This window comes from Rattus rattus, chromosome X, assembly GCF_011064425.1.
Source record: "Rattus rattus isolate New Zealand chromosome X, Rrattus_CSIRO_v1, whole genome shotgun sequence".
NCBI lineage: Eukaryota > Metazoa > Chordata > Mammalia > Rodentia > Muridae > Rattus > Rattus rattus.
The window spans coordinates 128,899,310-128,923,182 of record NC_046172.1 but is presented as its reverse complement, the minus strand read 5'-3'; the positions used below and the strand labels follow the sequence as shown (position 1 = coordinate 128,923,182).

Below are 23,873 nucleotides of genomic sequence, written 5' to 3'. Positions count from 1 at the left end.
AGATGATACTCCTTCCTTATGTTCCTGTAATTTGGGTTTGCAAATGTCTCTTCACCCAGATGCTCATCACAGGCCCAGGATGGAGGGATGCCTCATTTTGCACTCAGTCTTGACTTCTTGAACTCCAAGCCTCCCCACCCCCACCCCACACAGCAATGACCAACTCCTCAAAGTGCCATATTTCTCAGGCTACTATGTTCTGTTTCCCATCCCTACTCTCTGAACAAGCAGGATCTTAAATTCCCAAAAGTACCCACACCCAGTTCCCACTTTTACGGCCCGATTTTCCTGTTATTAACTGGTCTCTGCCCACACCTGATCCACATAATTGTTGCAGCAGCTCCTTTTTCCTTTTGCAGGTCTTTATACTGCAATGGAGTCCTCTGGGCCCATTCCCTTAGGATCTCTTCTTTCCTCTCTTAAATGACCTTTTCCTTGCTCCTTGGATGGCTCCAGCTCTTCCGGGATATGTGTGCTATGAGTAACTCCTCTATGGCCTTTGTTTCTCCAGGAGGACTTTTGGTTCCAGGCTGGGACAAAGATGACTCAAGTTAGGGTTCTCTGATGAGCAAGGAGATTCTACCAGAACCCTAGGGCACGTGACATACATGGGGGAGGGAGGGGAGGGAGGGAGAGAGAGAGAGAGAGAGAGAGAGAGAGAGAGAGAGAGAGAGAGAGAGAGAGAGGGATCGCCCTTCCTGCTAGCCTGGGTGTAGATGCTGCCCTCCCTCTCCCCTCACCTATCAGCTCAATCTGGCTCTGGCTGGAACTGCTTTTCTTTCTAAATCTGCTGATGGCTGCAGGCTTAACATGATGGGATGAGCCATCTGGGGACTTTGGTGTCTGATCAGATCAAGGAGTTTGGGATTGAAATGGCACTCCTCATTTCCTAGTCCACCCCAGGCTATGTTGGTCTTGGAATATTCCCAAGAGGTTGCTCAGCTGCGGATGGAAAAGCCTAGACATCCTGAAGAGCAGGCAGGTTACCGAGCTTAGAGGGAGGGTCTGTACATCCACTAGGCACCAGGGGGCAGCCTTTACCCTATTCTTACCAGTATCTATAGATCACATGCCCTACCCAACCCACATCAGGCAAAAAGGTGGACTGACCCAGTTATCAAGAAGTCCCTTCTACCTTGGTCACAAATTGTAACTTTGATCTTCGACCAAGCAAGCTACCTTTGCCCATTCTGAGACAACAGAAATCGATCACACCCAGAGCTGACACCATGATCCTCAGCCTTCAGGATGTATCTTTGAGGAGGCCTAAATGTCTTGAGGAGACAGCTCAATGCTTCTGGCAAAGTTCCACAGAACTCCTGGAGGACGATCTCCCCACTCCAGGTCAGCGCAGGACAACCCTTCAGGAGGCAATCACACAGGGCGATTACTTTGGTGTAGGGACCAAGAAACTTTGCACCTGGGCATCCAACTCTCCCTAGGTCCTAACTGAGAAGTGAATTTTAGGCAGGCTGACGAATCTTGGTGAAGGATGTTCCACCGAGAAACGAAATTCCAGGCTAGAAAGAGTGGAGAGAAGGGGGGAAGAACTAAGGATATCTGAGGTCAACTAGAGACTCCGTTTTCCTGGTGGTTCAGAAAACCAGGGGACTTGACCTGACCTGTGCCAGGTGATCCTGGAACGAATGGCGGCTCAGCCCCACTGAAAAGAAAGTGCTGGCCAGCGCCCCAGGTAGCAACCATCCTGCTCCCCACTGGAGCGGCCCCTCTTCTCAGGAGGAGGTAGGCGGAGTGACAGGGAGGGGCAGGATGGAGGGGAGGGGACCAGCCGGTTCGTGGGGTGGGGCGACAGTGACATCACCAGGAGTCGGTTCTAACCCACGCAGCAGCGGGTCGCTCTGGGAAAGAGAGACAGTTGAGTGCCCTGGGAATCTTTGAGTCTGCCGCGGCCCGGAGAGCGGCTGTAGCCGCCGCCGCCAGGAAGGAGGGGAGGTCGTGCCCAAGACCACCGGAGCCGCCGAAGTGCTAGCAGAGCCCCAAGGCGAGCAGGACAGCTGCTTGGGCTGGGCCGGGGCCGCAGGCCGCAGGCTTTTGCTCGGCTGCCGCTTGCAGACAGTGGGGCGTCCGAGCCACCCGCGACGCTAGGTGAGCCTCCGGCAGGGCGAGCAGTCCTCGCTGCAGCCGCCACCGCCGCCGCCGCCGCCCGAGCCGCGGGCAGGAGTCTCGGGAGCCGCCGCCGCGGCCAGGCTCCCGCCGCCGCCCGCGCCGCCCCTGGCCCCCTGACACACATGAGATTCTTCAGGCTCACTTTCAAGTGCTTCGTGGACTGCTTCTGACTGCGCCGCCCCCGCCGTCCCGCACCCCTCCCGCCCGCCCGTCGCCCCGTCCCCCGGCCCGGCCGCCCCCGAGGCCCCCGGGCGGGCCCGCGCTTTCGGGGCCCTTTCTCCAGGTGCCACCGGAGCCCCTTGCCCGCTCGCCACCCTCGAGACGCCGCGACCCCTGGCCTGGCCTCGAGGCCCCAGGGGCCATGGCGAAGAAGAGCGCTGAAAACGGTATCTATAGCGTGTCTGGAGACGAGAAGAAGGGTCCTCTCATCGTGTCCGGGCCCGACGGTGCCCCGTCCAAGGGCGATGGCCCTGCGGGCCTGGGGGCGCCCAGCAGCCGCCTTGCTGTGCCGCCGCGAGAGACTTGGACACGCCAGATGGACTTCATCATGTCGTGCGTGGGCTTCGCTGTGGGCCTCGGTAACGTGTGGCGCTTCCCCTACCTGTGCTACAAGAACGGCGGAGGTGAGTGCCCCTATCCCGAGCATCCTGTCTTCATCAGCGGTTCCCACCCCCAGCCTGCCACAGGCCCACCAGAGCAGTGGGGCAAGTCCAGAGGGGGGGAGGCCCGCCCAAAGCAGGTGGGGGCCATGGTGCCCCTGACCAACCAAAGGCCTGGTGACCACACGGCGGCCTCCACCCCCCTCGCCGGTCATGTGCCTGGCAGTGTGGAGGGGAGGCAATCAAGGAGAGCTTCCAGATGAACTGAGGGGCTGCCTCCCAGACTTCCAGTCCACATTGGGAGTGATTGGCCATTGAGGTGGGAAGGGAAGGCCTGCCCCCAGTGGAGGGGGCTCTAGGAGGTGAGGAGCCCTGGCTGCCCCCATGGGTCAGGCACACAAGTGATACATTGTGTGGACCCCCCCACGTGTGCACATAGGAATACACACACAATGGGCCACTCTGTCCCTCCCCACACTCTCCCCTCCTCCCTCTTCTCCTTCTCCTCTCCCTCCCTCTCTGGCCCAGGCTTGGAACACTGGGTGCTTGAGCCAGGCTTGGGAAGTCTGCGGCCTGGCCCGCCTGGCGCCGCCACTAGACAGGCTGCATGCACATCCCATGCCCAGTTGCCTAAGCCCAGCTTAGCAACAGCAGTGGGTACTAGCCTGTCCCGGGACTGCAAAACAGTACTGGATTTCTGGGGAGCTGAAGCAGCTGAGTGATGGGTGGGAAACTGAGTCCCAGAGTGGAGGTTTCTGTCCAAGGTCACACACAGGAAGGATGCTGGGTGCTGGAGCCCAGTAAACTGCAATTAGCTCTCACTGAATAGCAGAGAGAGTTGGTCCTGTACAGAGAGGGGTCCTAGAGAGCAGTAAAGAAGAGGAGGTCAGAACATCAGCTGCCCAGCTCTCGCCTTTCCTACCACTCCACATAATTGCTGGAATACTGCCTCAGCCCCTCTCCTTGATTTGTCTCTCTTTGTCCTACACCAATACCCCCATAAGCAGAGAATTGCTACCCACCCAGTTTCCTCCTTGGATTCTTGTGATTACGAAGTACAGGGTACTTGTGCTCACTGCCTTTGGACAAGCCTCCATTCCTGAGCACCCAGCCTGGCATACATGAACACACTCTGGCTATTCCTTCCTGTTCTGCTGCCTGCCAAAAAGAACTGTGGCACAAGAGATGGCCTATATGCATAAGCCTGTGTGTTTTCAATGCCTGCTAGCTCACCCTAGGTGTCTATAAGCTCAGACTTCAGTGAGCCAAGGGCTTCCCATGGTACAGGGAACACTGGCTAGACACTGCTGCTGAGCCTCCTCTCAACAGACCTAGAGTTCGCCTCCTGGGATTGTTCACCTTGAGCCTCTGAGTCAGTGGCCACCCCTGCGCTGATTCACTCTGTGGGAAGTCATGGGACTGGGGTGCAAGCTGAAGCTGGGGCTCTGTCTGGGCCTTCTATGACTTCTGGAGTCTGGGCTAGTGTGAGGCCTGGACAGCTTGGCTGATAGGTTTGGGTTAAGTCCCCTCCTGCTGCAGGAGGGTATTTGGAGGTATCCTGAGCCCACTCCACATTTCCTCCTCCAGGTGTGTTCCTTATTCCCTATGTCCTGATTGCCCTGGTTGGAGGAATCCCCATTTTCTTCCTGGAAATCTCACTGGGCCAGTTCATGAAGGCCGGCAGCATCAATGTCTGGAACATCTGTCCCCTATTCAAAGGTGAGCTGCCCCCTGGGCCAACTCTCAGCTCTCCATTTTTCAAATTATTGGGATGAGGGCCAGGGAACACAATATGACTGTGACCCACTTGAAGAAGTCTTTTGATTTCTTCAATGAGCACTAGACTTGGGGGCTAAGTAATACCCCTCTGAGCTTAGGAGAAAGTCTGCAGGATACTGGATCACACAATTAATTTGAAGAGTCAGGAACTAGGCTTTTAAAAAGGGAAAGAAACACCCAGGCTTAGGGACAGGACCTGTTGGATACACTTGACTCACCTCAGAGGTCCTGCTACTGTCTTTGAAGAAGCTGGGCACACAGGAGTGAAGCAATTTGCCAAGGTTGCCCTCTAAAGGGGTGAGTATTTTCCACATTTCCTGAGGTTACTAGAAAGTTCTCCCAGCTGATGTAAAATGGAGGCTACTGTGTAACATGGGGCAGAGGCTTGCCTTCTGTGACTGCAGGATGGCACTGAAACCTGGGAAGGGGAAAGCATTTGAAGTTGGACAATCAACAGGATGTAGTAACCATATAGGTAGGAGAGGAGAGCTGCCTTTAGCTCTGGGCTGGGTGGAGGAGTTGAAGCACAGAGATAGTGAAAGAACATGGCAATTCTTAGCTGGAGACAGACAGGAAAGGTAGCCTAGAGTTGGGACACACACAATTGGGCTTAAAAAGTTTGGAGAAGCCTCTAGCAGGAAGAAAAGAGGAAGAAGGTACAGGGAAGGATGGAGGCATACAGGGAACAAGCTGTCAGGAGCTCAGCAGCGATGAATGTCAGTTCTGGAAGGGGAGATAATGGGGGTGGTAGGAAATGACCACAAAGGAGCCCAGAAGTCAAAGCTACTCACTCATCCTCAGGTCTGGGCTATGCCTCCATGGTGATTGTCTTCTACTGCAACACTTACTACATCATGGTGCTGGCCTGGGGCTTCTATTACCTGGTCAAGTCCTTTACTACCACTTTGCCATGGGCTACGTGTGGCCACACCTGGAACACTCCTGACTGTGTAGAGATCTTTCGCCATGAAGACTGTGCCAATGCCAGCTTGGCCAACCTCACATGTGACCAGCTTGCTGACCGACGGTCCCCTGTCATCGAGTTCTGGGAGTGAGTCAGGTGCCTGTGGGCCAAGCCCATCCTCTCTCATCCCTTGGTCTCTCCATATGTAGTCAAGCCCTGGGTAGACATGGCCAGAGATGCAAAACAACCACTCCTGGGTTTTGTCTGTCCCCATCCTCCAGGAGTGCCTAGGCCAGTCTCGGGGCTTGAATAGACATTGCTGCTATAGCAACTTGACATTTGCTATTGTCCTGTCATGTTGACCTCATTATGGAGCTGAAACTGCATGTTTGTAGAAGGTTGGGGTGAGGATGATGACCCAGGATAGTCCTCCAGATACTTGATGGTGGGGCCTGGACCAGGGCTGTGATGAGGGAGGACCTGCCAACTCCAAAGCAAATCCCAGTTACTGTGCCCGTTGCTGACATGACCCTCAGGTGCCTTCCTTTCTTTTCTACCTTAGGAACAAAGTCTTGAGGCTCTCCACAGGGCTGGAGGTTCCAGGAGCCCTCAACTGGGAAGTGACCCTGTGCCTGCTGGCCTGCTGGGTGCTGGTCTACTTCTGTGTGTGGAAGGGGGTCAAGTCAACAGGAAAGGTATAAGTGGAGGCATGCAGGGTGGGGGCAGCATTCATTGCCTGGGAGGTGTACTTGTCCACAAGGGACACAATGACAATAGGAGGTGACTAAACTGAGGCTCTAGCCTACAGAAGAGACAAGTTCTTAAACTCATACCTTTTACTCTCACCTTTTGGTGGGGATTCTTTCTCAATGTTCACCTCCAGGGACCTTCATCCCTGAGAGTGAAAGGTCCAGACAGTAACTACCTTTCTTTCCCGTGTCCACCGCCCATCTTGGCCCTTTCCATTTCCTACCTCTTCTACTGCCTCTCTTTCTGTTTCTTCATACTCCTTGCTAGATGCCTAAATTGGTTTTGTCACTCTGGGTGAACCTGGTCTGTGAGGGCTCTCACCTCTGTGATCCCTCAGGCCCTCAAGGAAGACTCCTTCAGAGGTTTCCTCAGATTACAGAGACAGATGAACCAACACATTAAAATTGCTAAGCCAGGAGACATAGTCAGGTTCCTGGATGATCAAACTTCAGAGCATCAAGACTCCTTCCTTCACAGCAGGGTCCTCAAATGCTGAGTGTCTCCCTCCCTCCCTTTTTAGCAATAACACCAAGCTTCAAACCCAACTCTGTCTTTCTCTTGCCTAGCTAAAATCCCTAACTGCTAAGAAGCCCAGCAGCCTACCAAGAATGACCTGGAGTTTGGGACCAAGCTTATTGTAACCCATATAATATTGCCACAGGTTTTCTGTGCCCATACTCCCCACATTTTCCCGCCCCAATCCACATAGGCATGCCCCATAGGAACAAACTCTGGACTGCTTTCCTTCATTAGACATTAGATACACCTAGGCACCCTCACCTTGGAATGCTATGGCCCTGTTTCTTCCCTCCTTTTACAGTTAACTAGAGCCTGTTATGAGGCTGCCTGGGCCCCAGCCTGACTCCTAGCTTTCCTGGGGGTAGTTCCTCACTCAGGAATAGAATGAGTGCTACTGGCTTTCCTAATCCAAACTGAGCATGACTGCAATTGGGGAGATGACTGCTGACCATGATATCAGCTCACAGTAGCACTGGGAACCAGCCACCAAGTTTAGGCAGGAGGCATCTTAAGGGGGAGCAGGGATCCAGAGCCTCTCTGAGCACCCTGGCCCCCTAGATCGTGTACTTCACTGCTACATTCCCCTACGTGGTCCTCGTTGTGCTGCTGGTGCGAGGGGTGCTGCTGCCTGGAGCCCTGGATGGTATCATCTACTATCTCAAGCCTGACTGGTCAAAGCTAGGGTCCCCTCAGGTGAGGAAAGGTAGTTTGTGGCAACAGGGTTGGGAGATGCTGCCTGTTGAGCAGGGTCCCTTGTGACTCTTCTCTTGATCCATCCCTTTCAGGTATGGATAGATGCTGGGACCCAGATTTTCTTCTCTTATGCCATCGGCCTGGGGGCCCTCACAGCCCTAGGCAGCTACAATCGCTTCAACAACAACTGCTACAAGTAGGCACCCGCCCCTGTCCTGCCTGCCCTGCCTTGCCCTGCCCTGGAGTAGTGGAACTGCTTAAACCAGAATATTCTGCCCCTCCACCCTCAGGGATGCCATCATCCTGGCACTCATCAACAGCGGGACCAGCTTCTTTGCTGGCTTTGTGGTCTTCTCCATCCTGGGCTTCATGGCCACAGAGCAGGGTGTGCATATCTCCAAGGTGGCAGAATCAGGTGAGCTGCCTGACCTTGGCCAACCTCCAGAGCAGCAGAACTACTCTGATGTAGGGTACACACGAGTGTGTGCACCCCCCCCACACACACACACTGACTGACACGTGATAGATGAGTTCAGCTAGCTCTGTGCAGGTAGGATGCATGGCTCTATGCAACTGAGACAAGGTAATCCTCTGGAGCTGGGGCCCCCTATCACCCACCCCCCCAAGACTGCAGGGTATATCTTCATGTTCATTGAGTGCTATAGATAGGAATAAAAGGAGATGGTCCTTTAGTTCTGTTGTGTCACCCCAGGACAACCAGCAACTGCTGATTTTTCAGGAATTTTGCTAATACAGGGTGGGGCTGCTAGGGACCACAGCCTTTTAGAACTCTGGCATGAGACCCCTGTAGGACCTCAATGGGCTTAGCCATGCTGAGGCACAAATAGTCCTCAGATTTTTATTATTTTATCATCTGGGGGATAGGTGTGACCTTAGGCATCAGGGTACTCAGGATGGTGCTGAGGGCCAGTCTCACCCTGCATCTTTGCACTCAGGGCCTGGTCTAGCCTTCATTGCCTACCCACGGGCTGTCACACTGATGCCTGTGGCCCCACTCTGGGCTGCCTTGTTCTTCTTCATGCTGCTGCTGCTCGGTCTGGACAGCCAGGTTTGCAGGAGCTCTATCTAGGGCAGGAATGGGGTAGGGGCTGGTGGTGGTCAGGGGATTTGGCACATTGGGCAAGTGGTGCACGGGGACATGGGGACCTGGGCCTGAGCTGCCCTGGCCACAGTTTGTAGGTGTGGAGGGCTTCATCACTGGGCTCCTGGATCTCCTCCCGGCCTCCTACTACTTCCGTTTTCAAAGGGAGATCTCCGTGGCCCTCTGTTGTGCCCTCTGCTTTGTCATCGATCTCTCCATGGTGACTGATGTAAGTGGGGTAAGGTGGGTTACTGTCAGTTTCCACCCATGGACCATCATCTTCCCTGACCTGACTCTGTTCCTCAGGGCGGGATGTACGTCTTCCAGCTGTTTGACTACTACTCAGCTAGTGGCACTACCCTGCTTTGGCAAGCCTTTTGGGAGTGTGTGGTGGTGGCTTGGGTTTATGGTAGGTCAAAATGAAGGGCTGGGTTAGAAATTGTGGGTGGAATGAGGATGGATGGTCTCCAACTCTAGCCTTCCTGTCTATCTCATCCTGTTCCAGGAGCTGACCGCTTCATGGACGATATTGCCTGTATGATTGGGTACCGACCTTGCCCTTGGATGAAATGGTGCTGGTCCTTCTTCACCCCACTGGTCTGCATGGTAAGGCTAGGGAAGTGGGCAAGTGGTGTGGGGTAGTGGGGTAGTGGGGCCCCAGTGATTGCAGGCATCTGTGTCCATAGGGCATCTTCATCTTCAATGTTGTGTACTACAAGCCACTGGTCTACAACAATACCTACGTGTACCCATGGTGGGGTGAAGCTATGGGCTGGGCCTTTGCACTCTCTTCTATGCTCTGTGTGCCCCTCCACCTCCTGGGCTGTCTCCTCAGGGCAAAAGGAACCATGGCAGAGGTAAGGTTCCTTCCTCTTTCCTCAAAGGAACAGTCCATCGCTCAGAAGCATGGCCAGCTCACATTGGTGGGGGCAATAGGTGGAAGGAAAGTTGACCCATTATGGCCTCATGTGGTAGCAAGGAAGCAAGACCCACATCTCACTTCCCTGGCTCCACACAAGGACCACTTAACCCTGCTTCCCATTACAGGGAGCAGGGCCTGAAAAAAGTGCCCATAGGGAAGCACACCTGTCTCGGTGGCAGATAGTAGGAGCTAGAGAGGTGGAAGCAGTTGCATGTGACCCATGGGAAGTTCAGCATGCCCTCCTCTCCCACAGAGATGGCAGCACCTGACCCAGCCTATCTGGGGCCTCCATCACTTGGAATACAGAGCTCAGGATGCAGATGTCAGGGGCCTGACCACCCTGACTCCCGTGTCCGAGAGCAGCAAGGTCGTCGTGGTGGAGAGTGTCATGTGACAGGCACCCCCAGCTCACATCACCAGCTCATCCTTTGGTAGCCATAGCAGCCCCAGCTTTAGCCCCCACCCATCCCTCGGGGGCTTGCCTTTCCTTGACAGTTTGGGGATCTGCCTGGGGAAAGGGAGGAAGCACCATGAGTGCTAACAAAAAACAACTTTTTTCCATTTTTAATAAAACGCTTAAAACATCACAACCCACCAAAATAGATGCCTCTCCTCCCCACCCCACAACTACGCTGGTATTTTTGTTGCTTCCAGTCCCCACCTCCTTTCCTTCTTCCCAGTGCCCAGGACCCATCTCCTAGCCTTGCCAAGCCCATCTGCCTGCCTCCCAAGCTCTGCTCTGTAACACACCTTTGCCCTAGAACCAACAGTGGCAGCTTGGGGAACAGGAGAGGAGGGAAAATAACAGTAGGACAGGAGGGGAGGCAAGAGAGGGACAGTGGAACCAAGGTGAATATTTCAGCTCAATTAGAACTCTTCCCGCCCCTATTCTAGAAGCTAGAGAGCCAGTCAGCAATGGAACCTTGTGTTCCTGCGCCAATTGCCACCAATATTAATTGTGTGAGCTTGGGTCTGAGTGCACGTCTGTCTCTGTCTGTCTCTGTGTGATGTGTGTGTGATTGTGTGTGATTGTGTGTGTGTGTGTGTGTGTGTGTGTGTGTGTGTGTGTGTGTGTAGATCTCTTATCTCTTAGTGAAGGTGAATACCAGAAGTAAACAGAGCCTCTGGGCAAAGGAGGCTTATATTTTGCACATTTTATAAGAAAAAAACTTGAGAGGAGACTTCTGCTTGTATATTTCTAAAAAGCCCCCACCATCCCCACATTTCCACTCCTTTCCTTGACATCCCCACCTTCTCTGACCCTAGCCAAGGAGTGTGAATTTATAGACTTAATTTTCATAGGCAAAACAAAAGCTTCAGGCTGTTGAATATGTGAGTCTGTGTGGATGTTCTGTATGGTCTCCAGCCAGAGACTGGAGTAGGAAGGTGGGAGCCTCAATGGTGTCCCCACACTGTTCCTTTGCCTCTAAGTCTGTGGGGTGGAAGGCTGTAACATTATCCCAGGGAATCTGGGTCTGCTCACCTGACATGCTCAGACTTGCCCACACCCAGCTCCCTGGGCTGGGCATGATTGCAGGGATTTCCCATGGACATAGCCCAGGGAAGGGATCCTGGGTATGGCTTCCACTTCCAAGCTAAAGGCTGATGTGCTTTCGACATCTCAAGTCTTCCGTGTAGCAGCTTAAACCCACATCTGTGTCCCATCAAGCCTGAAACAGCCAAGTAGCCATTAGAAAGGCTTTCTTCACACAGAGCTGGACTAAGCCAGGGAGGTGGGGCTGGGTAAGGGTGCAAGCCTTTGGGGACATTCTTACTGTGCTAAAAAAGCCACTGCAAACATAGCAATAAAAAATACTTCATTTTCCAAAGTTGGCTCCCTGCTTCTGCTTCTCTGGAAGAGGAATGAGGTGGGGATGGTGTGAACCAGATGAAATGCCCAAAGCCAAGTCCCAATTGTCCCCATCACAGGCCCTGGCAGCACCAGCCTTGCATTCACTAAAGCCCATTCTGAGCGATTCTGCACCTAGTAGCATGTCAGAAACTAAAGCAGGGAAGGAAGCCTCAAGCCCCTAGACTGAAGAGCATGGGGGTGACAGTAAGTTGAATAGGAACAAATGCAGCAGAGAGAGGCTGTAGCTATGTTATTCCAAGAATTTTTCTAAACCAACCATGGTGGCTCATGCCTATAAGCCCCAAACTTGAGATATTGAGGCAGGTGAATCAAGAGAGTATGTTTCTGAGCAAGTAGCCTTCCAAGATCTAAAAGTAAAGGGTACACTAGGATCACAGATAGTAAGAGGTAAGCTGGGGCAATGATCCAGGGACTAGGCATCAGCACGTGGACCTGACTGGTGGCAATGGAGTTGGGTGGGGGAGGTGCTTGGGATTGGGGTTTTCTTTCCTGGCAGGAACAGAAGGGGCTGTGGATGACTACATGATATAGAATTGAGGAGTCAAGATAAAACAACAGAGATTTGGCTTGAGCCACAGGAAGAAGGGTACTGCCGGGTCCTGTGATGGGGACAATTGGGAGTTGGCTTTGGGCATGTCATCTGGGAAATGTCATCCAAGTAGAGATCTTTGGTTGGCAAATGGACACAGGACTTTGCAGTTCTAGAAAGTTTGGCCTGGAGCTAAAACTTCTGAAGTACTCACCACACGAGTCCTGATCTGGGGGTGGAGCTTAAGTGGGTACAGAGGGGGCTGAGGATTTAGCTAAGTGGTAGAGCGCTTACCTAGGAAGCCGCAAGGCCCTGGGTTCCCATCCCCAGCTCCGAAAAAAGAACCAAAAAAAAAATACTTTCGGGGTTGGGGATTTATTCAGTGGTGGCCGCTTGCCTAGGAAGCGCAAGGCCCTGGGATTCGGTCCCCCAGCTCCAAAAAAAAAAAAAAAAAAAAGTGGTACAGAGGAAGACTCAGAGACATAAAACATCCTGGGCTCTGACTGGCCTTCAAGGGTCAAAGATGATGGTGCTATATATAGTTCACTGTGTGGCAGAGACTATGGGGACCCAGACAAGAGAGGTCTTGTGCAACATGCAAAAGCCTCATTTAAAAAATGGGAATTCAAAAAGTCAGCTAGGCCAGGTAGCATAAGCCTATCAAACCAGCTACTCAGGTGGCTGAAGCAGGAGGATCAAAAGTTCAAGGCTGCATGTGCTACAGAGAGTTCAAGGCTTTCCTAGTAGCTGATCAATGACAGAGCACTTAGTGGATACAAGGTCCTGGGATTAATTCCCAGGATTGCCAGAGGCACCAGCTGTGGAGAGGGTGGAATTAGTGGAGTCTGACCTTCCCAGCTATTTGGGGGGCTATGGCATGGGGGAATTGCAAAATCAAAGTCTTCCTGGGCTACAGGACAAGTTTAAAGCCATCCTGAACAACCTATGAAGATTGTCTCAAAACACATAAAGAGCAGGAGATATAGCTGAGAAGTAAAACACTTGCCTAGCATGTGGAACACCCTAGGTTCAATGCCCAATGGAGGAAGGGAGAGACTCAAATTGTACATGAATGTATGAACAAAGTATTGCTTATTCACAGAATGCAATTTTATTTAGCCTGAAAAAGGAAATTGAGATATATGCTGTATGGATAGCCCTGAAGGACACGATAATTGGTGAAATGAGCTACTTCTGAAAGAACATTATTGTATGATGCTACTCACAAGAAACTCCTAGAGCAGTCAAATCTAGAGACTGAATAGAATGATGAGACATGGCATCAAGTTTTCTACATGTGCAAATGCTTAATGGCATCAAAACTATGTGCTCGGAAATGGTAAAGATGTTTTAGGATGTTACAAGTATATATATTTATGCTTTACCACAATGTAAATAAAGTGACAGAGGACAAGTCTTGGAAGGGTGGGACCTAGTGCACAGAGGGCAGTCTCTGAGGAGTAGGTGGCGTCACAGGAGGGTTGGTAACCAGACAACCCTAGTTCTGTTCTGTACAAAGTGGTTCTGTTCCATGCAGAACAGGAAGGAGTCATCACCTGGTACAGACTATAGCCTCCCTGCCCTCAGCACTTGTCTTCAGTTTATCTTCCTACAAACTCTGTTCTTGCCCAGAAGCCACTCCCAAACTCATTTTGCTCTGTCCCTAAATCTCAGCATGTATCTTTAGCTGCAGAAGGTCTTCCTAGGTCTGCTAGAACACCCCCCTGGCCTTACTTCCTCCCTCCAACTAACTCCACCCATGAGAAAGAAGGAGTTCACTGCCTCAGGCTCTGTTCAGGATGAGAGCTCTCACCTCTCCTTCAAGCGAAAGGACTTCTCAGCAACCGGTCAACTTCAGAGACAGAAAATGGTAACTTCATAGAAGGCAACTTCACAGAGCTGTGTTATTTTAACTGGGTGCTACAACAATAGATTCCTATTTACTCAGGAAACCTACACCTATACAAAGGTTTAAGAAACAGATCAAAAAGTCCAAGTAGATTGAGAAAATGGAGTAGTAAACCATCAGACAGGATGCCCCAGAAGCTGGGTCAGAGAGGATAGTGGCCAGGGTCAGAGTGGAAAGGCAGTAGAGGTGATCTGGACTTTAGCCTTCCAAAGCACAGACAAGCAAGCTCAGGAAAGCCCAAAGTAGTCCAGAACACTTCCTGGAAAAGTAGACTAGTCCTAAGTCTTGGCATAGCAAACAGAGGGTGTTACCTGAATGCTCCTGCCCCCACCATAGGCACCACCTCTAGACTGCTGGGAAGTGGGTGGACTCCTCACAGGGCAGCCATGCTTTGTGGGTGGGGAAGAGTAACAGAATACTTGAGAAGGCTGCTGCTTGGCCTAGTCCCATACAGGTCAGACAAGAGTAGGAACATAGTTAGCTGACAACCACCTAGCCAACACCAACATCTTCAGGAGTCACTCCAAATCCAAAAGACACTTCTAACCTGCTCCCATAATCCCTCCAGCCAGTTTTTACAGACAGTAGGCATAGCACACATCCTTCAAGGGAAGGCTGATGGAGGAGGGCAGGGTGGGAACAATAAACACCTGATTAGGGATAGACCCTTTCTTGTGCTCTGCTAGAAAGCAGCCTAGCTACAGGCTGATCTTGTTATAAGGAGGCAAGCAGTGAGGGCATGAGACCTGTCAGCAAAGCAAGCCAGTGCAGAGGCAAAACCACATCTAGTAACTCTTCAGGGTTGGTGGGTAGTAAAGACCCAAGCACTCTGCAGTCCTTTCTCTACTGCCTTGAAGCCCCTCTCCACTGCCTTGTTCTGCAGTAGCAAGCTCTAGGTCACTGCCAAGGACAGTCTCCTTTCCCCAGTCAGCATTAGTCAGAGGTCATGCTATAAACCTTCAGGAGGGGGTTGGGCAGGGAGTGACTGGTGGCACTCTGCCACATTCTATCTGTCCTGAATGTGATGAATAAGAAGTAAGAGAAGGCACCAGGAAGTCCTGCTGGTTTACCAGGCTTCCCAGAGAGTTGCCAACTCCCAGGGAGACTGACAAGACAGACACTCCCTAAGAGCCATAAAGCAGAGTTTTCCTGACTGAAAGGAGGAGGTAGGGCAGAGGCAGAGAGCAGGAGCTTTGAGGGCAAATGTGAGTTTGGTCTTCAGGGACTAAGGCAAGCTCAAGAAAAGTAAAGACTGAGCCTCTGCAGTCTTTCTGGACACTAACTTTGAGAGAGGAACAGCAGAATCATCCTCAAAGCCTCAATTAGACACAAACACCTTGTAACATAACAACATTTATTCCCCTCAGGATAAAACAGTTGACCTGCTTAACAGCAGCCTCCTTTAGGATACATGGCAAAATAAAATGGAGTTCAAGTGCAGGCCAAGTCACCAGTGCTTTTCTACACTTCTAGGAGTGGAAAGTGCTCTGGCCAGGCAGAACAGTGGCAAAATTACTATGAATGAACAATCAGGTCCTTTTTGGTATAAGAGTAGTATGTGTAATGGGGCCAAAATGATCTATAAACCATGGAAAAATTGAGGAAATGGAGAATAAACCAAGTACCAGAGGGACAGGCTGGGCTCCAAGGAAGCAGTAAGCATGGGTCAAGTATAAGCCAGCTACAGGCAGGGAAAAACCAAGTCTTTACTCCTCCTTCTTGTCTGAGGGACCACGTACTGAGGCCTGGAAAAGGAAAGAAACCCCAAAGAACGAAGTTAGCAGGACCTGGGCCCACCCCTTTCGCCTCTAGTACTATGTCCCCAAGCACTTGGTTCCTCACTCCTGTTAATAACAAGTACCTAGGCAAGCAAGGTGCCCTAACCCCAATAGCACCCTAAAGCTTGCCAGCCTATCCCACCCACTAGGGAAGACCCTGGGCCTAATTGCCAGGGGAGGACTGGCAGTTGGAGGAATCTACTACAATGGGATCAGAACTAAGACCTCCTCCAGAGCACACTTGAGCTAGTCTTTAAGTCCCAATGTAGGGCCTTTTCACAACTGTATACCTTCCATTAAAACCCAATCCTTGGGGGTTAGGAGACAGCATCTGCCATAAAAGCATGAGGATCTGGGTTCAATCCTAAAATACATAGGAGGCCAGACTCTACAAGTAGTAAGGCATACTTGTAATCTCAGAGCTGGAGAGGCATGTTAGATTCCTATAGCTAGGTAGCAAGTCTGCTTGGTAAGCTCTAGGCAAATGAGATATTCGGTCTCATAAATAAAATGGATAGCTCTTGAAGAGTGATATCCAAGGTTATCCTCTAGTGTCCACTATACAAATACAAACATGTGAATAGATACAGAGACCCAACCCCCAAGTCCTGCCCAGATAGCTTAGTATATTCTGAGGGCCCACGCACTCCCTGTGGGGATGGGCCCTTCCTATTACCTGATGTAAACCAAACAAATCTTCCTGACCATCTGAACTTCCAGCCTTATCTGGAGTTGTGAGCCTAGCCTGAAAACTCAGATCAACAAATAGTACTTACCAGGTAAGGTGACCTTTGAGGCTTTCTCTTCACTTACTTCAGACTTTAAATATTACCTTCCCCTGCCCCATTCCACAGGAGAGGTGGACAAAAGTAGGTCTCTACAATATTGAGGGTTTTTTTTTTGAAGCAGCGTCTTAGTATGTAGCCTAGGCTGACCTGGAGTTTTCTCAACTCTCCAGCCTCAGCTTCCTAAAGTACTAGCACTTCAGGTATGGCTACCATACCCAGCTTCCCCATGTCGTTCCTAATGAAACAGCATGCCACAGCTGGGATGTCCTAGGAATGTTAACCCCTCTTTAGGGGCTTGAGACTAGATTTATGGTAGGAAAGACTCGGAGCAGAGAGTAGATCTACTGACAAGGGCTGCCCTTGAACCTTGCAGGTTCTAGTCCATCATCTAGTACCATGCCACATCTCCTACAAGAAGGGTTCTGACAGCTGGGTCTGCTCTAAGCCTACACTCAGCAACAAAGGAGGCAATAGGCTCCCTTAGTACCTCTAGGAACTGTGTAGTGCCCTAACCTAACCTGCCACCTACAGATGGGAAACACTGACCTGCAGCTTGGCGTGCTCTTCTAGCAGACAGTCATATTCTTTGGTAAGGCCCTCAGACTGCTTCTGCATAGCCAGAGCCTCGTTTTCAGCTTTCTCAAGTTCTAACAATACAAATGAATACAGGAAGAAATTAAAGGATTACCTAAGGGGGGGAGGGGGGACTACCTGCTTAAAACATGGGAACCTGCTTTAAACCTGTCGCAAAAATGGTTATACAGATAAGGTTCCAAAGTTTGTCAATGTTTCTGTCTTTATAAACCTCTAGAGGAAAGGTGTAAGGAAGGGATAACCCAACAGCTAGATGGAATAAAAAAATCAGAGCACCAGCCCCCTTAGTCCTTTAAATGGAGGGACACTAACTGTTCCCAGAAGGAGTTACCTTTTAACTGGTGGGCAGTGAGAGGCAATAAGCAAAATCCCAGCATCAAGACCCCTAGTGACACTGGCCAACACCTACAGTGCTGAATAAATCTGGAATTAATCTAGGAGTGAGGAGGAAAAAATAAGGGAGAAAGGGAGAATGATCACACAAATTCTTCTCCACACTTTTTTGTTCTTGGTTCCAAGGCATCTTGGGCAACCCCCATGCCTGCCTGTCTTAATGGGAAACCCCTAGTGAGCACTACTAAAGCATGCCCAGTAGCTGTTAGGGCTTCTCCAAGGCCTATTCGAATCACTGAGATTCTCTAGCCATGAACTTGTTTGATTATATTTGGGTGTGAAGGTGCGGAGTGCTATGTGTTTGTTTCCATGCAATTCTTGAGCTTTCACATGAAGTGTGCTAATAATACTTGATCCATGGGGGCATAAATGGATAGTGGAGCTTCTGGGTGTAACAGGACAGCCATCCTCACTTTTCTTGGTGCTGGCCAGCTCATCTTTTAGCTTCTTCAGATCAGTCTTCAGGCTCTTGTTCTCCTCTAACTTCATTTCAGGACTCCCAACATCCAACTTGCCTCCATCCTCAGCAGTTCCCTAGGGAAAATGCCAAGCACTTGGGTTATTCAGAAGGAAGTGAAGGTGAAGTTCCAGACCAGTGTCCTCCATAGAACTTTGATTTCTCAAGCTACTTTGAGCAATTACTGACCATTTTGGAAATATCAATACAAAACTGGGCCACTATGGAGCTCCCAGGCACAGACCAGGATATAGTTAGCTACTAAGGAAAGGAGCATCAGCTGCAAGCTCATTCATGGGCTATGCACTCTGCCTACCCTGGCCTCTAGACCTACCTTCCCACCAGTAAAGTTCAATGGCTCTGTGTTTACCCATCAAACCAGTAACCCAACTTGCTGTCACCAGGAGCTCTTGGCCCAGATAACCTAAAGAACTACACCTATTCCTTCTCTTCCCTGACTGTTGCAGCTCACTACAGCCAATGACTCCAAAATCTGCTTATATTCAACTGCACCCTACCAATCTCTAAACCATCACTCTCCTTCCCAGCTTGGCTTATACTACATGTCCTCTGACAGGCCAACAAATTAGTCTCTGCTTCTTCTTAAACCAAGGGATCCATCAACGTCATGTTCATAAATGATTGCAACTAATAACTAACTTCTAAAGAATAAGAGTCTTCTTCAGCACATGTCTCTGTTCCTAGAGAGTCATTCTCATAAAAACAAAACAAAACAAGACAAAAACTGTCACTGGAACCAGTATATGGAGACAACGATTGTAATACCTTCTTCCTCTATTGTGTCCTCACGAATGAAGAGAAGGCACCAGTCATCCTAGATCCTTTCTACCTACTAAAAACTCCTTTATCAGGGACCAGTATTCTCACACAGGCCCCAGCCTAATAGTAACTACTGTGGATCTTAGAGATGTGTCACTAGCACTGTGGATCTGGGCATCCCACTCAAGTTGTAAGGGCAGAATTACCTTCTTTAGCTGATCATTCTCCTCCATGTATTTCTTGGCTGCCTCACTGGCACTTTCTGCCTGCTTTTTAAAGGCTTCGTTGGAGGCCAGCAGTGTGGCCTGCTGGGAGATGAGAGTCACCAGGCGTCTAAGCAGGCTGCAATTGTTTACAAAAAGAAGGGAAAAGTGAGAAGCATGAGAGCAAGGGGCTTGGCAAGAACTCTTCTTGGCTGCTACCTGCCTACCCTGCCTCCAGCCTGGATCTGGCAACACAAAGTGGGGCCCAGGAATTGGGCTTCTACCCCCTCCCAACAGCTGCACTGGGCCCCTGGGAAGTATCTCAGGCAGAGATCAGAAGCAGGAACACACCCAGGCATGGCCTAGCTATATAGCAATAGGTCTTGGAACACCAGCACTTTCCAGGTGAGGGCCTAGATGTGCTAGACAAGCCTCAGCACTGTTTTCCTTCCTGCGAGGCCAGGCTTGCCTCCCTAGGAGAACAATGTTAAGATAATAAATTTGGATACTTCCAACATGCCAAATGAATTCCTCATAGCTACTTCATGAGGTAGTTACTACTACTACTCTCATTTGACAAAAAAACAAGGTTTAGCAGGGTGAAGCAATGTGTCTAAGTTAAAGAAATGTCTAGGAGCCAGAAATACACATAGCTATAATTCCAACTCCCATCTACTGGCCTCTAAAACCTACATTGGGAAACATACTCTCTCTTAGCTTCCAGGTCTCAACATGAGTAGAAAAAACCTCTTCTCCTCTAAATTTCCTTCTCAAACATATCTTACAACCAGGTAGGACAACGTATCTATTATATAATAGCACTCAAACTGAGGCTGTAATCAACTACTTGGGACACAGAAAAAAGAATCAAGACAAAGATACCTGTTGCCTGTCTCAAACATCTGTAAAGGTAGGTAAGCAGGTAAGGATAAGCACTGCACCCTGAACAGTAGACTAAATGAGCAGAGAGAGGACAAAAGGACTTGATACTGCCTTGAGAAAGGCACTGCTCAGGCAGCCAAGAAAGGGGAGTACTTGCCCACATGCCTTGGAAAAATCTAGCCACAGTACTTGGAGTCAGGCAAAGTACATGCAGAGGCCTGGGGAAAACAGAAGAAAACATGCCTGATGCCTGTTCCAGGGCACTGCAACAAAAGTGCTTGCTTAGAATAGTAGCAGCAGCCTTGGTGGTCTGCTCCAGGGCTGGCCTCTCTAGTCCCATCATGCACTGGTCTGACTCTTGTCATTCCCATCTGCAGCCTGGGCAGGCAAGGGAACCAGAAGCACAGAGCAGGTGAACTCTCTTCTAAGTCTCAGTCCACGCTCTGAAGGGCTCTAAGAACCCTTTTGGGGAATGTACATATGGAATAGAGGAACTCTATGGGTCCTGCTTTGGGGAGAAGCTCCCAGGGGTCTCTGGTGGCACAGAGAGAGAGCCAAGCTTTTGATTCCTGGCATGAGAAGAGAGTTTCCAGTGACATGTGCTCTCTAAAATTAGCGGCCCAGACCTCGTGGCCTAGAGCTCAGGTTTCCCTGCCTCAGCCCAGAGCTGCCCACCAGCCTGCCCCCCACTGGGCTGGAGCACTGAAAGTAGACGCTACCAAGCACCCAAGCAGCCAGCAAGAAGTCATGGGCATGACACACAGTGGCCAGAAATTAGAGAGACACCAGTAAGAAAGGCAAGTGTGATTATCCCCAACTCCCAGCACAGAAGCTTCCTGGTTCCTGAACAGGTCCTTGTAAAGTTTAAGAGGGCCCTCCCCATAGCTAGAAATGAGGGGAAGAGCATGTGTGCCACCTGGTGGTAGAGATGTGACCCATAGGCACTGCTGGGTCCCAGGGAAGATGAGTGGATAAACCAAGGCTTGTCACTCCTACCTGGCCGGGCAAATGGCTGCTAGGGAGTGTCCACAGCTGTCATCCTAGTTACCAAGGGAAGCCAGCCAGCTGATATATGACTGCCACAACCAGAAAGACGGTCCCATCAGGAACGACAGTCTAAGTGTAACAACGCTGTTCAGTGCTATCATAGGCCTTCCTCACATATTGTAAACTAGAGTTTCCTGGATAGTCCAGAAATCCAAGCACAAGACCCTGAACAGTGTCTGCTCACATTTCTGGTTTTTGGTTTGCAGCCATTAACAAGGCAATCACACTGCCAACCTGGTCCTGATTTTTCTTCCTTTGGCCAACTGTCATGGGCATTTTTCCCACCTCCCTCCCAGGGCATCCTAGTTGGTAACCAAAGGCAAACATTCTAATTGCACCCAAAATGCACATACTAATGGTTCTTTCATAACACCTGTGTTGGAGCTAGGCCTCTAATCCATCCAGGGTTCATTGTGGGTCATTTTCCCTGGTATGCTGCATTTTATGCCCTTGCCCACAATTTCTCATCAACTTTCTTGCCATTTCCTCCTAAGTCTGTCTTCTCTCCTTCCCTGCCTTTGCACTTCAACTGCCTCATCCTTTAACTACTTGAGTTTTCAGCAGATGTGCACTCTGTAACATATGTTGCTATTGACAAGTTGGTTTTAAGAGGTATCTCTTACCTCTTTATCTGGTATACTCTTCTTCAGGTGTCTACTCTGCAGTCTGTATTTTCTTCCAACTGGCTTATCCCATAAAGGGTTTAACTGCCATGAGACTCCTAACAACGTACTAAACATCAGATTTTGATGTTACATAAACACTCCAAACATAGCCTGCCAAGATGGGTCTTCCCTTACTCCATCAGAACCAGCTATCAAGTGTGTCTCTGTGGTAGAGGCTCTATCCTCCTTGTCCCCTACCCCAAGTCACTATCAATGCTTTCCTTGTCAAATCTAGAGAGGATGCTCTCTAGCTATCCCACAGTCAGTGCCTGATGCTTCCTCCCTGCTGGCATCTGTATAGAGTTCCCATCCACTCCAGATCTGACAAATTTGACTGGTTGCTTCTCTGGTTGAGCCACTGTGTGGAAGTAATGCCAAGCCCTTACCATCCCTAGAACATGTCTATTCTACATATTAGACATTATGCTTTGTTCTTCCTAGCCAGCTCAGCCATCACCTCCCTCAGGAAAAAGCCTTTCCTGTTAGGGAGGTACCCTCAAGTGCTCCCACAGCAGCCCCCAATACATCACAAGCTCTTGTACTCACTTTCTTAGGATATTTAGTCATCTTATTGTTCTATCAGGCTATAAACACCTTTCGGCTGCACCCTATACATGTCATCTCTATTCCCCCAGACTAGGTACAATGAAAAGAAGCCTTCCAGGTGACCTAATTTCACTCCTGGAACAGGGAACACTCCCTGACGAGTGAAGGAGTGTATTTGAGAGGCTGCTTGTCAGGTCCAAGCCTGCCCCCTTTCTCTTGCTAAACACATGTCTACCTGGCAGTCTGGCACTGAGGGCTGGGGGTGGGGCATAAGCCGATATAGCATTCTCATCACCCTATCTAACAGAGGAGACAAAAGACAGCAGCAAGAGGGTGCTGAAAAGCCACATGGGAAACTTGACTCACTACCTCGAGCTGATGAGAGACCCAAGCTCTAGCCTCTACCCCAAACCTTAGGGACCTGGCAAGACAGATTAGGCCCTTCCCAGCGTGTTGGCCAGCATTTGCCAGCCCAAGAAACCAGTCTTCTGGAACATTTTACTGCTTTCCCATTTAATAGTCTCTCAAGCACTCTCTCCATTGTTCTCTATATGGCATTTGTCAGGCCCCTAAAACTGAGTAAGGCATATGGTAAATAGGAACAAGCTTCAGAACTGCCATACTCTAATCCAAAAACACAATAGCCTACAGAAATCTGAAATGGCCACTTCATGGCCTCTATTCCTACATAGAAAGCATCGATGTCTGTTTTAACTCCTGAAGACTTGCCCAGATGAACTATTTATATCTATTCACTTAAAAAGCATAGGTGAGGCTGGATGGTGGTGGAACTTACCTGTAATCCTAGCATTCTTGAGTTCAAGGTCAGCCTGGTCTACAGAGCTAGTTCCACGACAAGCAGGGCTACACAGACAAACCTTGACTTGAAATACAAACAAACAAAACAAAAACTAACAAAGCATAGGTGAAAACCTAAGAGTCAAAGAAAGTTCCTAAAGATCTAGAGTAGTCACCGACACAATAGCTCAGGGTTCATATTAACTGAACCCAAGCATAAATACAAAGCCCAGAAAACAAAACTTAACAGAATACAGATGTGTCCTTGGCAGACAAATACCTGAACTCAACTTGGCACTTCTGGTAAAAATGTTCTTGGATGCTAAGCAGAGCTATCATGCTTTTATAAAAAGGCTGAGTACATAAGAGAAGGCAAGAGAAACTGAATCTCTCTCCCTGGCCTCTAAGAAACAGGTCAAGCACATTAAGTAAAGAGATAGGCTTCACTTCACAGGCACTTTTTGCCTATGTGCCCCAGTGAGGAAAAAATAGGAACAAGAGGTGGGAGAAAGAGCATGTCCCAAATGAAAGGGTCCATGATGTGGTCCAAAACAGCCTCAGCTGAGAAGCCACCCCTGCAGACATAAGTTGTATACACTAGCTTGTCTATACTTCTGTCCCATGCCAAGTAGGACTTTGGTGTCACAGTGCCACCTGCTGACTCCATGCTGTCACAGTCTATGTCACACTGTCTACAGTGTGGCCATAGACTTCGGACTCTCTGTGAATATACTTCAACTATTGGAAGAAAAGATGAGGTGGCTACTTTGTCAAGGACCCACAACTAGGAGATGCACAGGCAAGACTTCGGGTAATACAAAGTGGTAGTACCAAAGGTTCCATTACCCTGCCCTCTCAACCTAAAGCACCAGTAGTCATTAAAATAAGGAAGAGGAAGATATGCCCAAGAAAAGGGGTTATAAACACTCAAGGTTATCCAAAGGGATCGACATGACAGAGAGTAGAGCAGAGACTCCTGGTATCACAGCAGCAAGGGTCTATGTCAAGTCTTTATGCCCGAAGAGACATGTCAGAAAGATCCCATGACCAGGACACAGTAAACAAACTAGATAGAACAAGGATAGTAGAACAGGAGAAGAGGCTTCTGTCAGTGGACACAAAGGGTAACAGTGACTCTTCTGCCGTAGTGGTCCTAAGGGTACAGGAAGAGAGGCTTAGAGAAGAGTAATACACACAGGCTATGTCATGGGTACAGTTTCAAATTTGAAAAGGAGA

General features: G+C 49.9%; 2 protein-coding genes across 3 annotated transcripts in view; one reads left to right on the top strand and one right to left on the bottom strand.

Moving 5' to 3' along the window:
* The first annotated feature begins 1,906 nt into the window (after nucleotides 1-1,906).
* On the top strand, nucleotides 1,907-11,224 carry Slc6a8 (solute carrier family 6 member 8). 2 transcript variants are annotated; one of them, XM_032889748.1, is made up of 13 exons: nucleotides 1,907-2,750; nucleotides 4,314-4,445; nucleotides 5,307-5,556; nucleotides 5,972-6,104; nucleotides 7,237-7,371; nucleotides 7,464-7,567; nucleotides 7,662-7,786; nucleotides 8,328-8,440; nucleotides 8,565-8,702; nucleotides 8,780-8,882; nucleotides 8,979-9,079; nucleotides 9,160-9,330; nucleotides 9,649-11,224. In XM_032889748.1, the coding sequence occupies exons 1-13, from the start codon at nucleotides 2,489-2,491 to the stop codon at nucleotides 9,787-9,789; spliced, it is 1,908 nt and encodes a 635-aa protein (XP_032745639.1). In that variant the 5' UTR covers nucleotides 1,907-2,488; the 3' UTR covers nucleotides 9,790-11,224. The 2 variants fall into 2 exon arrangements, with proteins under 2 accessions (XP_032745639.1, XP_032745640.1); XM_032889749.1 differs by lacking the exon at nucleotides 7,237-7,371 and having other exon boundaries at nucleotides 2,112-2,750.
* Nucleotides 11,225-15,041: 3,817 nt separating this feature from the next.
* Bcap31 (B cell receptor associated protein 31) overlaps nucleotides 15,042-23,873 on the bottom strand; it is a 30,477-nt gene continuing 21,645 nt past the window's right edge. The window contains 4 exon segments of the mRNA XM_032889596.1: nucleotides 15,042-15,451; nucleotides 16,819-16,919; nucleotides 17,673-17,793; nucleotides 18,703-18,838. Of these exon segments, the coding sequence (XP_032745487.1) occupies nucleotides 15,413-15,451; nucleotides 16,819-16,919; nucleotides 17,673-17,793; nucleotides 18,703-18,838 (397 nt within the window). The 3' untranslated portion in view covers nucleotides 15,042-15,412.

Bases quoted from the DNA above. Each gene is read 5' to 3' on its own strand.
- Slc6a8 (XM_032889748.1), top strand. From the start codon at position 2,489: ATGGCGAAGAAGAGCGCTGAAAACGGTATCTATAGCGTGTCTGGAGAC. The intron at 8,703-8,779 runs GTAAGTGGGGTA...TCTGTTCCTCAG, and splicing joins ATCTCTCCATGGTGACTGAT to GGCGGGATGTACGTCTTCCA. The intron at 9,331-9,648 runs GTAAGGTTCCTT...CCTCTCCCACAG, and splicing joins CAAAAGGAACCATGGCAGAG to AGATGGCAGCACCTGACCCA.